The sequence below is a fragment of the Coenobita brevimanus genome, chromosome 13 (assembly GCF_032717465.1).
Source record: "Coenobita brevimanus isolate Jiangsu-jjx chromosome 13, ASM3271746v2, whole genome shotgun sequence".
Lineage (NCBI taxonomy): Eukaryota > Metazoa > Arthropoda > Malacostraca > Decapoda > Coenobitidae > Coenobita > Coenobita brevimanus.
The window spans coordinates 57,785,808-57,799,397 of record NC_136966.1 but is presented as its reverse complement, the minus strand read 5'-3'; the positions used below and the strand labels follow the sequence as shown (position 1 = coordinate 57,799,397).

Genomic DNA, 13,590 nt, shown 5'->3' with positions numbered 1-13,590 from the left:
GAGTGTCTGTTCCTAGTAGTATTTCAGTTGTTATTGTCATATCAAGATATTATTATTATTTATGCATTAAATTCTTGATTCAGGTAAATGTTTTTGCTACAAAGTAGTACTGTAGAGGAACTGTTTGATGAAAAGAGTATGTTGAGTCATCAGCATGTGTAGATATGGCTAGATGTAGTCAGGAAGATCATTAATGAACAGGTAGAAGAGAGTTGGTGAAAAAGACACCATTTTTAAGTTCTTAAGAACAGTTGTTGTCTGTAACAGGCATTCAAAACCAACCAGAAAGGAAATATGAGAAAGGCAAAGATATTAGGATAGAATCCATATGATGGTAGTTTAGAATGTTAAAATTTGTGCCAGACTCAGATATATCTAGCACAATAGCATAGATTTAACCAAAATTCCAAAAAGTTGACTGTGAATATGAAAGGAATGTAATGAGTGGAATGCCCACGATGAAATTAGTACTGACATTCAAAGGTATTACTTGAAGAAAAAGTTCAGAATCTTCCTTTTGAGGATAAATTCAAAGAGTTCAGAAATGTATACAGTAAGAGAGATTAAGATGGTTGGATAGGATATTGTAGGTAGGGTTGAGATTGGGTATCTTTCTTTGAGGTAGGCTGAATGAGAACAATTTTCTAAATTTGGAAATGTGTATATAGAATGTAGGAGAATACAGAAAGATTAGGAGGCATAAAGAAGAAAAGATGGTGCTCTACTGAGAATATCTGGGGAGAAGCCATAGATATTGCAGAGAATTATTTCAGACAACATTGCTATCATTGTATGTGACACTACGATTACTATTACTACCTGCTGCTTCCTCTGTCACATAGTGCTGCCCTCAGGGAGTAGTTATAGATGGTATATAAGACAGTAGTTATTGATCTTAAAATATCAAGGATTTTGTGTCGTGGGGTGCCAAGGATATTAATAGTTTCTGTGCAGCATTAGTTGTTGCCAAATGACCATCAGTTGCTTAAGATATGCAAAAATATGTGAGTATATATCCTGATCATTTGATCACAAGAAGGACCAATATAGTACACAGCAGTTATCTGTACTAAGTGTATGTGGAAGCTTACAAGACTAGTTAATGAATTTCTCCATTATTGGCATACCGGTACATTGTAGTATGTTGGCCATTACACTAATTTATAATTATAGTTTGATCAGTATTTTGCAGAGTATTAGCCTGTCTGTCTGTCATTTATGCAGGCAGCAAAGCAACATTTTGAAATTATGAGAACCTAGAGAGAGTCCCATGATTTTGCTTGTTTTGTATTTAATTCGGTGTGATCTGTCCCGGAACTCCTGTGTTCACTTTATATGAGACGTACAGTAAGAATGGTTGGCACAGTTACTGACCTGATTAATAATAGTTTAATCCCCCCCCTCCTCCTCCCGAATGAGCACTTCATGTGAAGCTTATTTATGACTAGATTTTCTCAGGCATCTTTGCACTGAGACTGGAAATATCAGTTTATTAATTTCATGCTGTGTTCTTGGAAACAGAGATACATTAACAGTTCCTTTCAAAGTCAGTCTCTTCCTAATTGAGAAAAGTTCAGTTCAGTGAATGTGTGTTGGGTTAGCTTTAACATCTCACAGGCATCATGCAAAGAGGGTAGATTTTTTTTTTTTTTTTTTTTTTTTTTAAGCAGTAATAGGACCTTTTTTTTTTTTTTTTTTTTTTTTTTTTTTTTTTTTTAATTGCTATTCTCTGCAAAGCAGATAAAATTTTTTGTAATACCTCAGTTAACACCAGTACACAAGATATGAAAAGATCACATTGCAGATATTTAATGCAAAAATGAACCCCTTATACAGGTATTGGAAAAAAAATACCTCCCGTATGTAGCTAATACCCTTGCAGAAGATAAAGAAAGGTAACAATGCAGACATTTGTTGCAAAGATGCATCCATTCCTGTTGCAGAAAACCTGAAATCATAACCTTTATCACAGGACCTTCCATCCTCCTCCCATATCAACCTCCTACCCTGGGTCACTTAGTCCAGTTCCTCCACCACTTGTAGACTAGAAACTTTGACCACCCCAGCAGCCCAGGACCTTTATTCTCGTCAATTAAGTAGGCTTTGAAACACCTCTTCCTTGCGCGTTTATTTCTCCATACGTCAAATTATTAGTCTGCTGTATGTTATTTATGCAGTCTGTTTTAATATTACAAAGCCACAGATAACATACAAGAGATTGGTAAGGTGTAGTATGCACAATAAATTGTGAAGGAGGAGGTACTGGGAAGCCTAAAGTGTTGAGAATACAGGCCCATAACTCCCACACTTGGGCCCCAATCGTTTTCACCAGGAGGCTCCCAAGCACCTCATCTTTATCAGTTTATTTTGGTGTATGGCATATTAGTATTCTCTTGTATATTATTTATGCAGTTGTTGATGTAAGAAAGACTGAAATAACATACCAGAGAATAATGTGATGTAGTAGGTAAATAATTTGTTAAGAAAGAGGTGGTAAAGAGCCTCCTAAGCTGGTGAGAGTACAGGCTTTGTTGGTTTGGGGGGTCAGATTTAGATGTAATCGGTTGACTGCGTCTGTGTGCCTTGCAGTTGGTCTTGGCGTAAACACCTGCACTCTCTATGTTGGGCTACTTGAAGAGTATGGCAAGATGCATTGGCAGCTTTTATTTTCAGTCTTGATGAGATTGAGATATAAGAAATGAAAGTTATGGTATGAGGAGATAAGATATCCATCACTCTGTTGCAGGACACCACATAAGAACTTTTATGAAATGCAGAATGGGTACAAAATTCTTGCGGTAACTAATTATTTTATTTTTAAAGGATAGTTTTCTTCTTTTTTTTCTTTCTGTGGTGTAAATGACCTCTGAGCAAATTTGATTTTTTAAAGAATTTCTCGGCATTTGCCACTTGCAGTGTTTAGGGATCCAGTAATTGAGTTTTTTTCTTTGTTGTAAGCATAAATCAGTACCTACCATTTGATGCACTGTAATGTTGTGCATATACAGTAGGTGTGGAGGTTGTTTAGTACAAGTTTGTAAGTGATGCCCAGCATGGTTACTCATGATATATCCACCTTTTAAATCATAAGGCTCACTCTGGACTTGAAAAAGCATTTAGAAGTACATTTACCTTCACATGTTAAAGTACCCATAGTATAGCATCAGTATTTATCTTTGTACTGAGTGTTACTAGTACAGTATTGTACATTTGTGCGTACTCTTCAAGTGGCAAGACATAACTTGTTTTGCACAATTAAGTGTCCACTGCACCAATTGATTGAAGTTTAGAGATGCACTTAGTATCCCCATAGATGTCACTTGCTTTAGGAAATTGTTACTATTGCTAATGGTTTGCTAGGATAAGATAATATTAAGGTTTATCTCTGATAAGACTAAGTAAAAAAAAAAAAAATCTTTAAGGGCTAAAGTAACTTTTTCCATTGGTTATCATAAATGTTAGAATTTTGTTTTATTGCCAATCATCTGAATGTGAGGTAGTTTGGTTTTTGGCCAGTGGTGTGTGGCACACATAAGTACATGAATAATAAGTTTTAAAACTGGAATAATGGCCTTCAGCTTTGTGATAGGTGTAGATCAAATATTAATCAAGTCGTCAGGTATCAGTATTGCTACTGAGAGTTTAGGAAATAAGTGAAAGTATACATTAAGAATGTTAACCTCTTATTCATGTAGAATGAAATATGTGTGAATAGTGTGTTTGAAGGCAGGTTATTACCACGGGCTTTAAAGTTGCATCAAATTTTGTCCCATTTGTTACCATTAGGGAACTTCACAGGTTTTTAACATCATTCTTTTTCCTCTTGATTGACTTGCAGTAAAGTAGAATTTAGTAAACTAATGCCCATTTCCAGCATTGCTCCAATTAATCGAAGTACAGTAGTAGTGAATAATATTGGTCTTAAGTATGCATAAAATAGTTTTGAAACAGAATATAACACATTATATGCAATAATTATGTAGATTGTTCATTAATAATTGATATGGCATGGTAATGTCTGCTTCTGTACGTGCAATATTGTCATGCCATTAATTGACATTAATAATAGTATACTGTACTTTGTTTAGATTTGTATTGCCAACTTTATAATATTGCCTTTGCACTTTGATTTATGCTAATACTGTAATAAAGTTTGAGTACTTATACAGTGAATTGAAGCCTGATATAACCATCCATACATCCATCCATCATCCAATCCTATGTTGCCTCGTGAGGAGCATAGGAGCCCGAGGCTAGGCAAGTTGGTCCTGACATTTAAGATGAGTGTGACTAGTCTCACTCATCCCTGAGGGGCATTACGTTGGCAATAAACCCCAACCACTCCTTGGATATAATTAATTAAGTCAGGTGTAATATTATAGACATTGCCCTTTTAGTGAGAATTAGGGTTAGGATGATGATTATAGATTGACGTGATGCAGTTTGATTTTACAATTTACCCAGGATGTATATAATATCAAGATGTTTTTACAGAATTGCAGGTTCACGAAAGTACTTGAAAAAAGTTACCGGGTATGTTATGATTCAATTATGAGTGAAAATAAATGCAACTTTCTTTCAAGCATATGCAAAATTATTACTGTTCTGTTTTAGGGAGACCTGACAATGTAGAGGCCTGCTTTTCATTCTAAGGTTACTTCACAAAACACATGTGAGAAGTGTTTTGCTGGAAGACAGATTAGTTGCTGCCCTTGTGGTACCAGGCTCATGTAAATGTGAACCCAGTGAACTGCAGGCTGATTTTATCATTCGTTTGGAGTCCACCATGCTATTGAGGGATAGAGAAGAATTTAAGGGATGTGAAGAAGAGGAATTAATAGATAGGTTTCATAGAAGGTGGGATTAAGTGGTATTTTGTTATTGAATACCAGCTATAGTGTTTAAGTGACTGGCTAGTATGAGGTAGGAATGACAAGTGCAGATATAGGAAGTCTTAGTGATAGATGGATGTTAGTGTAATTGGTTATATCAGAGGCTTCACGAGAAGTCAGTGCTGTACTAAATATTGTATAACTATAGAATAATGCTAGTAAAACTTCTAGATGTATGGAATGGTTTTTGTAAGTTGTGTTACAAAGGTACCAGTAAGCATATGAAGTAAGAATAAAATTAATTTATGAAAATTGGCAGTCAGTGTAGTTAAAATATGTGAACTTTATGGGGAAAAAAGGTACCTCACATAGGTGTATATATTTAATTCTCTCTCATAACTTAAAGGCAGTATTCCTATTAAACTTGCAAAAATTCCTTTATAATTTACTTTATATGAAATTGTGAAAACTTTCTTCAAAATATTTTACACTGTGATCCATCATTGGTGCTGTCTCTTCTAGTTATTTTAACGCTCAAGTTTTTATAATATTCCCAAGTTGTACAGTAACTTGTCGTAAGTCAGCCATTTGACTTTATTTATTTTTTTTTTCTGTTAAGCCTTCAGTAAAGTAAAGAAAATATGTCTAATAGAGTTAAATTGTTACCTGTGAAGCTGAGTTGGCAGTTTGCCGCAAATTTACAGCAGCAGTTATGAGGAAATGATGTTATTTGGAAGCTTGTGTTGTAAGTGGCACAGGAGGCTTTGTAGTGTGGCTTCTTTAGTAATTTTTTTTGCATATTACACCTTTACACTCTTGTGGGTGTTATTTATTCATAACATTTATATAGTTGGCATTAATAATATACAAGGGGATATTGAGGTGTTATGTGCAGAATAAATTGCTAAGGAAGATTTGTTGCAAAATCCCCGGAGCCACTTAGAATACAACCCTTAAGCCCATATTCTTATCAGCTCATATGGATTTTTATCACCACTTCCTTAGTCATTTGTTTATGCATATGACACTAGTATTCTCTTGTTGCCTGTGTATACAAAGTTTGTCAGTGTTATAAAGATATCAGTACCATAAAAGAGGATATTGCACTGTGTAGTATTGAAGATATCGTTATGGTGGTAGGAAGCCTCCAGAGCTGACAAGAATACAAGCATTTGAACACATCGTATACTCATAACAAAGACTGCCTATGCTTTGAATGTGACACCATCTGGTCCACTACAGAGGACGACAAGACTGGTGCCGGGGCAGGTGAGGGCATGCAGAGGCGTAGGGCTATCTACCAGTTTGATGCTCGCAACCACGATGAGATCAGCTTCATGCCTGGTGACGTTATTGTTGTAAGTTATCATGTATACCTGGTTTCATGTATGCTTTAAGCCAGAGTATGTGTGTGTGTGAGAGAGAGAGAGAATAGAATATTTAAGACAAGAATGATGGTAATGGCTGCAGTTTATCTGTGTGTGCCCAGTATCAGTCGCATTGCGCTTTCTGATGAATTATTTGTGGTGCAGGTTACCCAGCAGGAGGGTGTGGAGCCTGGGTGGCTTGGAGGGGAGGTGCGAGGGCATTCAGGATGGTTCCCTGAGGCCTACACAGAATTGTTAGATGACAAGATGGAAGTGGAGGCTGCTACAGAAGGAGTTGTTCGCAGCCAGCTGGAGTGAGTATTGTGTTTTGTTTGGGTGGCAGGTGGTCTAGTGGTCAGAACACTCCAGTTAAATTGACAGCCTTGCATAGGTTTAATCCTCAAGATGACTGGAGATTTTTCAACTACAGTAAGTTGTGCCCTCAAAGGAAGTGGGCCAGTCATTGACACTTAAATGTACACTAATGGAGTGTGGTAGCTTAACCCAAAGTTCTTACACCTCGGATGGCACTATAGGATTTCCTTTTAATGTTTTTGCCATGTACTATCACAGTCAGCTTTATTTGTGAGGTGAAGATTGAGTGGTGGATGAGACATCAAAATCAAATTGTCCTTTCTGCATGCATCCATCTGTTTTTTTCTTAAGGTATTAAAGTTACAAACTGTTTTTGTTGGTGTATGCAGGAACATCCCTGAAGAGGGTACAACTGCAGTGGTGGCAGGAGAGCAGAAGGCCATGGGTGAGGCCTTGGCAGTGTTCCCGTGGAGAGCCAAGCAGCGCAATCACTTGTCCTTCAACAAGGGAGACCGTATTACTGTCAGGGAGCAACAGGTCAGTGCTAAGACTGGTAGTAAAATGGGCTGCTAGAGAGCTGTGTACTGATGAATTTATTGTTAGTTTGGTGATGAAGTTGTAAAAGGAGCAACTACAGCTGTGAGAGTGAGTCTGGAGTTGGAGGAATTCCCAGTGTATGGATGTATTGGGGTTGATTGCAGAGTGTATTGCTGTTCATCCTGGCACTTGAGGCTTTCTCAAGAGAGTTAAGAAGTGGCCTGCTGCGAGAGTTTTTATAGGCTAATGATTTAGTATTAAGGTGTCTGGCAATAGACAAAAAAGAAAAAACAAACTGACTGAAATGTACCGAAATGGGGTTGATGATATAGATGAGTAGTTGGGTAGTGCATCACAGAGTGACAGAACTGAGAATAATGTTGTGTGAGAGATTTGGCATGAGAGATATTAAGAGAAATTATGTGAGCAAATAGCTTACGATAATTTGGACATGTTGAAAGGAAGAGGGATGACGACAGGTACGGCAGGTGGATCACAGGTATCAATATGGGTCACAGGTATGAATATGGAGAGACAAGTGCCCAGACGCAGATTGAGGAGGACGTGGGCTGAAGTCCTGCGAAAAAACTCTGTGACTGGGGATTGAGCTGGGAAATGATTCAAGATCACAGTGTATGGAGAGCTGCCATCATGTGAAAAGAGCAACACTTGCAAGCATTGTTGATGGTCTCTAAACATAAAGGTTAATGTGGACTTGAAGGACTTGACCAAAAAAATGTGTTTTATGTCTTTAGGACCAGTGGTGGTACGGTGAACTGAACAACGTAGGTGGTTGGTTCCCGAGATCGTTTGTGCGGATGGTGTCGGGTCCAGCCGCCTCCACCTCGCCTGTTACCACACCCCAGGACCAGCCTGAGGAACCACCCATGCCAGACAACTTGGTTAATGATGAAGTTTCACAGTTCTACCGTGCAATGTATCCCTATCAAGTGAGTGTTGATGCTCTGTAGTGTATTCACCTAAACTTGGCAGATTTTTTGTCCCTTTGAAGACTTTTTCCTGTCGCTCATTGGCAGAATAAGACAATACTAGCTCTTCATCGTGTCCATAACTCTTGCTCATTACTGGCATCATGTTGTAGTGTTGATCTCTTGTTATAACACAGAGTTTAAGATGGGAAGATGGTAGTTTTGTGTCTGGTTAAAGTGAATAGTCATCTGAATTCTGCCATGTACTATACTCTTATCAAGTTGATCAAAATTTCTCGTATATGCCATGAGTGGTGTTTTTTCAGTATTCCTCTTTGATGCTTACACAGTTTTTCTAGCGTTCATCATGATCTGCCATTCACTATACTCTTTATCAAATGAGTAGTGGTGTTCTTGCAGTTCTGTTTGATGCTTATTTAATATGGTAGCTGAAATTTTGGTGCCCAGTGGTTGAGTGGTTAGAGAGCCTTAATCAGCCCTAATCACAGTGACAACCATGCATTGGTTTATCCCCAGCAGCTTTTTTGAAACTTTATCATCATCTAGTGCACCTTCTTCCTCCGTAGTTTTCTACACCGAAAGCAATAATTGGTGAAATCCCCCATCAGACAAATCCAGAGCTGGTTACAGTAATTCCCCATTTCTCCCTGAGGTGGAGCAAACACCAGAGAGGGTGAAAGTGTGGGTAAGTTCACAGTGAGATGTTGGGACAGCTAATGGAAGATAATGCTCATCAGTGGCCTATGACTTTGTGTGCAGGGGAGAATGGTGGGCACTGCTTTTATCTGTACAATGTTCTTTTATTATTTATTGCCTCACTTTCCTTCCCAGTCAGCAGAAGTTGGTGACCTGAGCTTCAATGCAGGTGAGATCATCTTGGTTGTGAAGAAGGAAGGAGATTGGTGGCATGGCATTGTGAACCAGACATCTGGCATCTTCCCATCAAATTATGTTGAACTTCTGCCCAACCAGGTGAGATATTGTATGTGGAATGTCATATTTCAGATTTTGCTGATGAAGTAGGGACACTGTTTTTCCAGCCAGTTCAGACACCTTGCAAATACAGCAGAGTTAAGGGTTTTTTATTAATTATTTTTGTTCAGGTATCCTGCCTGCTAAATTGAAGATTTTGAAGCGAGAATGCTTAAATAAGCAGTTATTGATATGGTGCCAGAAATAGTTATTATTCTTTGATGGAGAAACTCAATAAATTATAATGAATGCAGATCATGGTCTGTTATTTGCAGGAATTTGAAGCTTAGTTTCATGGAGCGTCATTTGATACATAGTAGTGAACCTCTGGCATCTAGAGAGTAAAATACCCTTTAATAACACAAGAAGCCATGAAAAGCTTTGCTGTTTAGAGCTCAGTTGCACAATAATGATAGAAAACTGAAGATTCTAACAGTTGTTCAAAAAGCAAAATACAATATGTAAAGGGAAAGTGAGCTGTAGTTTGTCTTGTATGTTTTGTACATAAAATTTTTTATAATTATGCTGGTAACTTATACACTATCAAATGTTTCCAAGTATTCATACTGGTCTGTAACCTACTGTAAATTTTTACCTAATTTATTTGCATGTATGCCAGTAATATTTTACTGTGGGATGTAATTTTTGACATTTGTTGTGTTGGAGGAAATTGGTAAAGCTAAGATGGGAGCTATTATAGTGATGTTATGTTAAGTGCCATGGTAAAGTTAAAATGGGAGTTACTGTAGTGGAGCTGTGTTTGTGAGTCCCATGGTAAAGCACTGTTGCCGCGGCCACCTCTGGCACGGCAGTTCATAACAAAAACAGAGGACAAGGTAGAGGCTGAAGGCGAAGGCGATGAGGAGCAGGAGGCAGTAGAACACAAGCAGGCAGAAGCAGAGCAGCAGGGGGTAGCCAGTCAAGACCAGGTATCACTTAAATTATTATATACTCTTTTACTGGTGACTGGCCATGCCATGGCGGGGTGATGGTGGGTGTCGGGTGGTCATGCTTGCCTGCTATAGACTAGTGGTGTCGGTGCCTCTTCATCTATCACACTGACTACGTGTATCTGGCTTCATATTGTCCTAATTTCTTTTGTCTTCCTCTTGCACTGACCACGGTTCTGTTTATTCATTTTTCAGAGGCATATAAGCCCTACCTACTGATGCATCATTATCCAGTCACAGGCTGTCTGCTTCATTGAAAAGTGCTTGGATATTTTTTAGTTTTAGTTGCACGAGCTGATTACCCTCCCTCAAACAAGTAACAGTATCACTTATGCCCAATACAGGAATACACAAGCTTTAAAAAAAAAAAAAATGTGGAAGTGTTTGGTCAGTGAAAAACATTATGTACTGCATTCCTTCTTAGGCCTTCTGTTGTCAGGTAATGGGCAGACAACATAAGGCTCGAGGTATTGTAATGTACAACAAATTTTCACTCGGACTGTACACAAATGCTTTCGATCCTTTGTCAGTCAGGTTATTTATTATCGTAGTGGACAAAAATAATGATGATAGTCAGTACAATAAAAGCAATAGATACGACGGTAGGTTATCAGCACTTGCAACCAAAACTTTGTCGATTAATACCTAAGAACTTGCTGTTGAAGTAGAAGTAGTCTGTGTTAAATAATGATACGTTTGTGGGCTGGGCATATTTCACCTCTGAAAAGTAAGTGAATAGTATGTGTATTATTTCAGGCATCATTTGGCTTCATTTTTCATAGCTTGTTTCCATTCTTACTCCTGTCTTACCCTACAACTGACTGGTACTCCTGAATCTATTTCCATTTTCCAGCCTATCAACTTTACGCCAAAATGCTTTAGTTTCTTTTAATTTCTTAGCATTGTTAGCCTCATCCACCTGTGCTAGTGATTGAAGGTTGTAAACTTGTGGGACATAGTAACTCATTGGCCACCAGTCTGAATGTCTGTTCCTAAAAACGATTTTCCTTCTGCATGACGATAATTACTGTCATTTCTAGGGCTGTGTTTGAGGTGGCATAGGAGGCTGTGTAGCACTGTTTCCTTAGTGGTTTATTTTGCATATTACACCTTAACATTCTCCTGTATGTTATATATATTGTTTGCATCATTAATGTACAAGAGGAAATTGAGGTGAAGTGTGTGGAGCAAATCACCAAGGAGGAGGTGTTACAACATCTCCAGAGCCACTTACAATACAACCCCTAATCTTCCAGTTCCATTGTCAGTATGATGGGATGCGTAGTATGGCTTGTGTATCTACTTTTAAATCATGCTTCTTTGATAGTGTGGCTGCATAAGAAGTGTGATTTATTTGATGTATAACAGCATCCTAAGTAGTATTTACTTTTACATGTGGCAATCTGAAGTGTTTGCTGCATCTATGTTAGTTTAATGTTGGGGTCTTGATTCTCTGTCGGTATAGCTTTTAGCTGCGGTACAAAATAAGTTATTACAACTTGATATTGAACCTAAACAGTCATATTAGTGGGTTATGATTACATGTATCTGATATACATAAATGTCTTTATAAGTTAGCCAAGTCCCAACCTTTAATTTTTATCACAATAATAACATTTAAGATACATTTGTAAGAGAGAGAGAGAGAGAAAATATATATATATATATATATATATATATATATATATATATATATATATATATATATATATATATATATATATATATGCCCACCATGGGCTGTAAGGCAGACAGGATGCAAGGGATATGTTACGCTCTGTGCTCAGTGTCTCTTAGTTGCTGCTGGTTGATAAATTTTCTGTAACCCATGGAGCCTGGGTGAAGTCCCTTTTAGCTTATTCATGCAGTCTCCTTATGATTTTATTCAGTTAAGGATGGACTCTTCATACTGGATGAGTTGGATGTAGCCTGAGTAAACTCCTTCAGTATGAGAGAGCTTCCTGATTGGAATAAAATTGCCTGGTAACTGCAAAAATAAGCAAAAAAATTGGGCATCACCTGTGTTGAGAGGGTTAAATGTATCAGATTTCATCATGTTAGTGCTTTTTATTGGACTGGTATCCAAACTGGGATGCTCATCACCCCTCAGGAAGCTTTGAAACATACATTTTGTTTTGCATTTGGACCATATGATGAAAATATATTAATGGTTTGCATATTATGCAAGGATTTGATCTCATTCCAAGCCCATCAACCCACTGAGCCTGGGGATGCCCTGTGCATTTTATTTTTGCTGTTTTTTTGATGATTTTACTCAGCATAGGATATACTGTATACTGTACTCTTTCAACTGAAAGGGTGGTGGTGATGAGAGAGGCCTTCCCTCAGTGGCACCAATATAACTGGGTGGTGGAGCTGCCTGGTTATATTAATGTCCTTCATTGTTCTCCCTGTCCCCTGAAAGGAGGATGGTGGACTGCAAAAGATGGACAATTTGGGCCTGCAGACCACTGGGTTAATATACAGATATAGTCAAAATTAATGTCTTCAGTATGAAAGGTCTCTGCTATGCTGATTAAAATGGTTTAGCAGCAACAGGAATAAACTGAGCAGGACATGTATTCAAGGCTTTGATAATTATTCTTTGCTAATTTGTGTGGTTTAACTTGTAAAAAATGGTGAAGACTGGGTATGGCAGTTAAATGTTCGTTTTCAATTTTTGTTTATGGTGAATCACTTTTACTCAATTTTGGCATCTAACCGAGAATGGTATCGTATTCAGCGTCTTCCTGTGCTTTGTTACAAAGACTTCAGCTGGTATTGGAAACTCTACTCGTTCTGGACATTTGTCATGTTCAGAAGGTTATCATTGAAATATCTCTCATTTAACATGATAGTTCCATTGAGAAAGAGGAGCCATACAATTGATGATTAGTTTTGTTGGGAAACTCAGGTTGTTGGTTAGTACTGTACCTATTGCACAAATGGTTGTACTTAAGTTTCCAATTTAAATCCTAGTTGTGACCATGTACTGTATGCACAGTATTACTCTTAATTATTTTGATAAATTATATGGATAAAACTCAGCAATTGCACCATGAGACAACTTGGACCTAACAGTACATATATATATTATACTGTAGTTCGGGCTTGAACTGCACAAGAAAAACCAGCACTAAATTATATGTGCCAGAATTTTAGTCATTCTGTAATACAGACATGACCAGTGTAATCAGAAATGGAATTTGCTATCGCATCGCAGTATGTAATGTACTGTGGGAATTATAGACATCATCATTATTATTATTATTATTATTATTGTTATTATTACAGTACTATTATTATTTTACTGTTTTTTGTGATGTTAGTACTTATTTCTTGCTATGTTAACCCTTTAAGTCCAGATGATGTCCATTTTACTTTATTCTCTTTGCTACCATGTGATTTTATTCAGAATAGGAAAGACATCTTGAACTGGAAGAGTAATTACTCAATGTCTAATACTTCCAGTTCAAAAGACCTATCATCATCTGAATTAAATCATCATGAGAAAGAAAGAATGTAATAAAAGATTTGTCCCTGGGCTGAAAGAGTTAGGTGTGTAAATTCAGTTTGCTTGCAGAGAGTTACAGTATAGTTAAAGGATACCTATTGACCCTAGAGAGTTTATTTTTGATAGCCTTGGCTGTATAGTTTTGTTTACATA

General features: G+C 37.5%; 1 protein-coding gene across 1 annotated transcript in view; it reads left to right on the top strand.

The window, feature by feature from the left end:
• Positions 1-13,590, top strand: part of LOC145414429 (intersectin-1-like) — an 84,763-nt gene that overhangs the window by 12,529 nt on the left and 58,644 nt on the right. The window contains exons 11-16 of the mRNA XM_080283981.1: positions 6,075-6,202; positions 6,377-6,513; positions 6,904-7,051; positions 7,807-8,001; positions 8,833-8,973; positions 9,786-9,902. Coding sequence (XP_080140107.1) covers positions 6,075-6,202; positions 6,377-6,513; positions 6,904-7,051; positions 7,807-8,001; positions 8,833-8,973; positions 9,786-9,902 — 866 coding nt within the window. The remainder of the gene's footprint in view (positions 1-6,074; positions 6,203-6,376; positions 6,514-6,903; positions 7,052-7,806; positions 8,002-8,832; positions 8,974-9,785; positions 9,903-13,590) is intronic.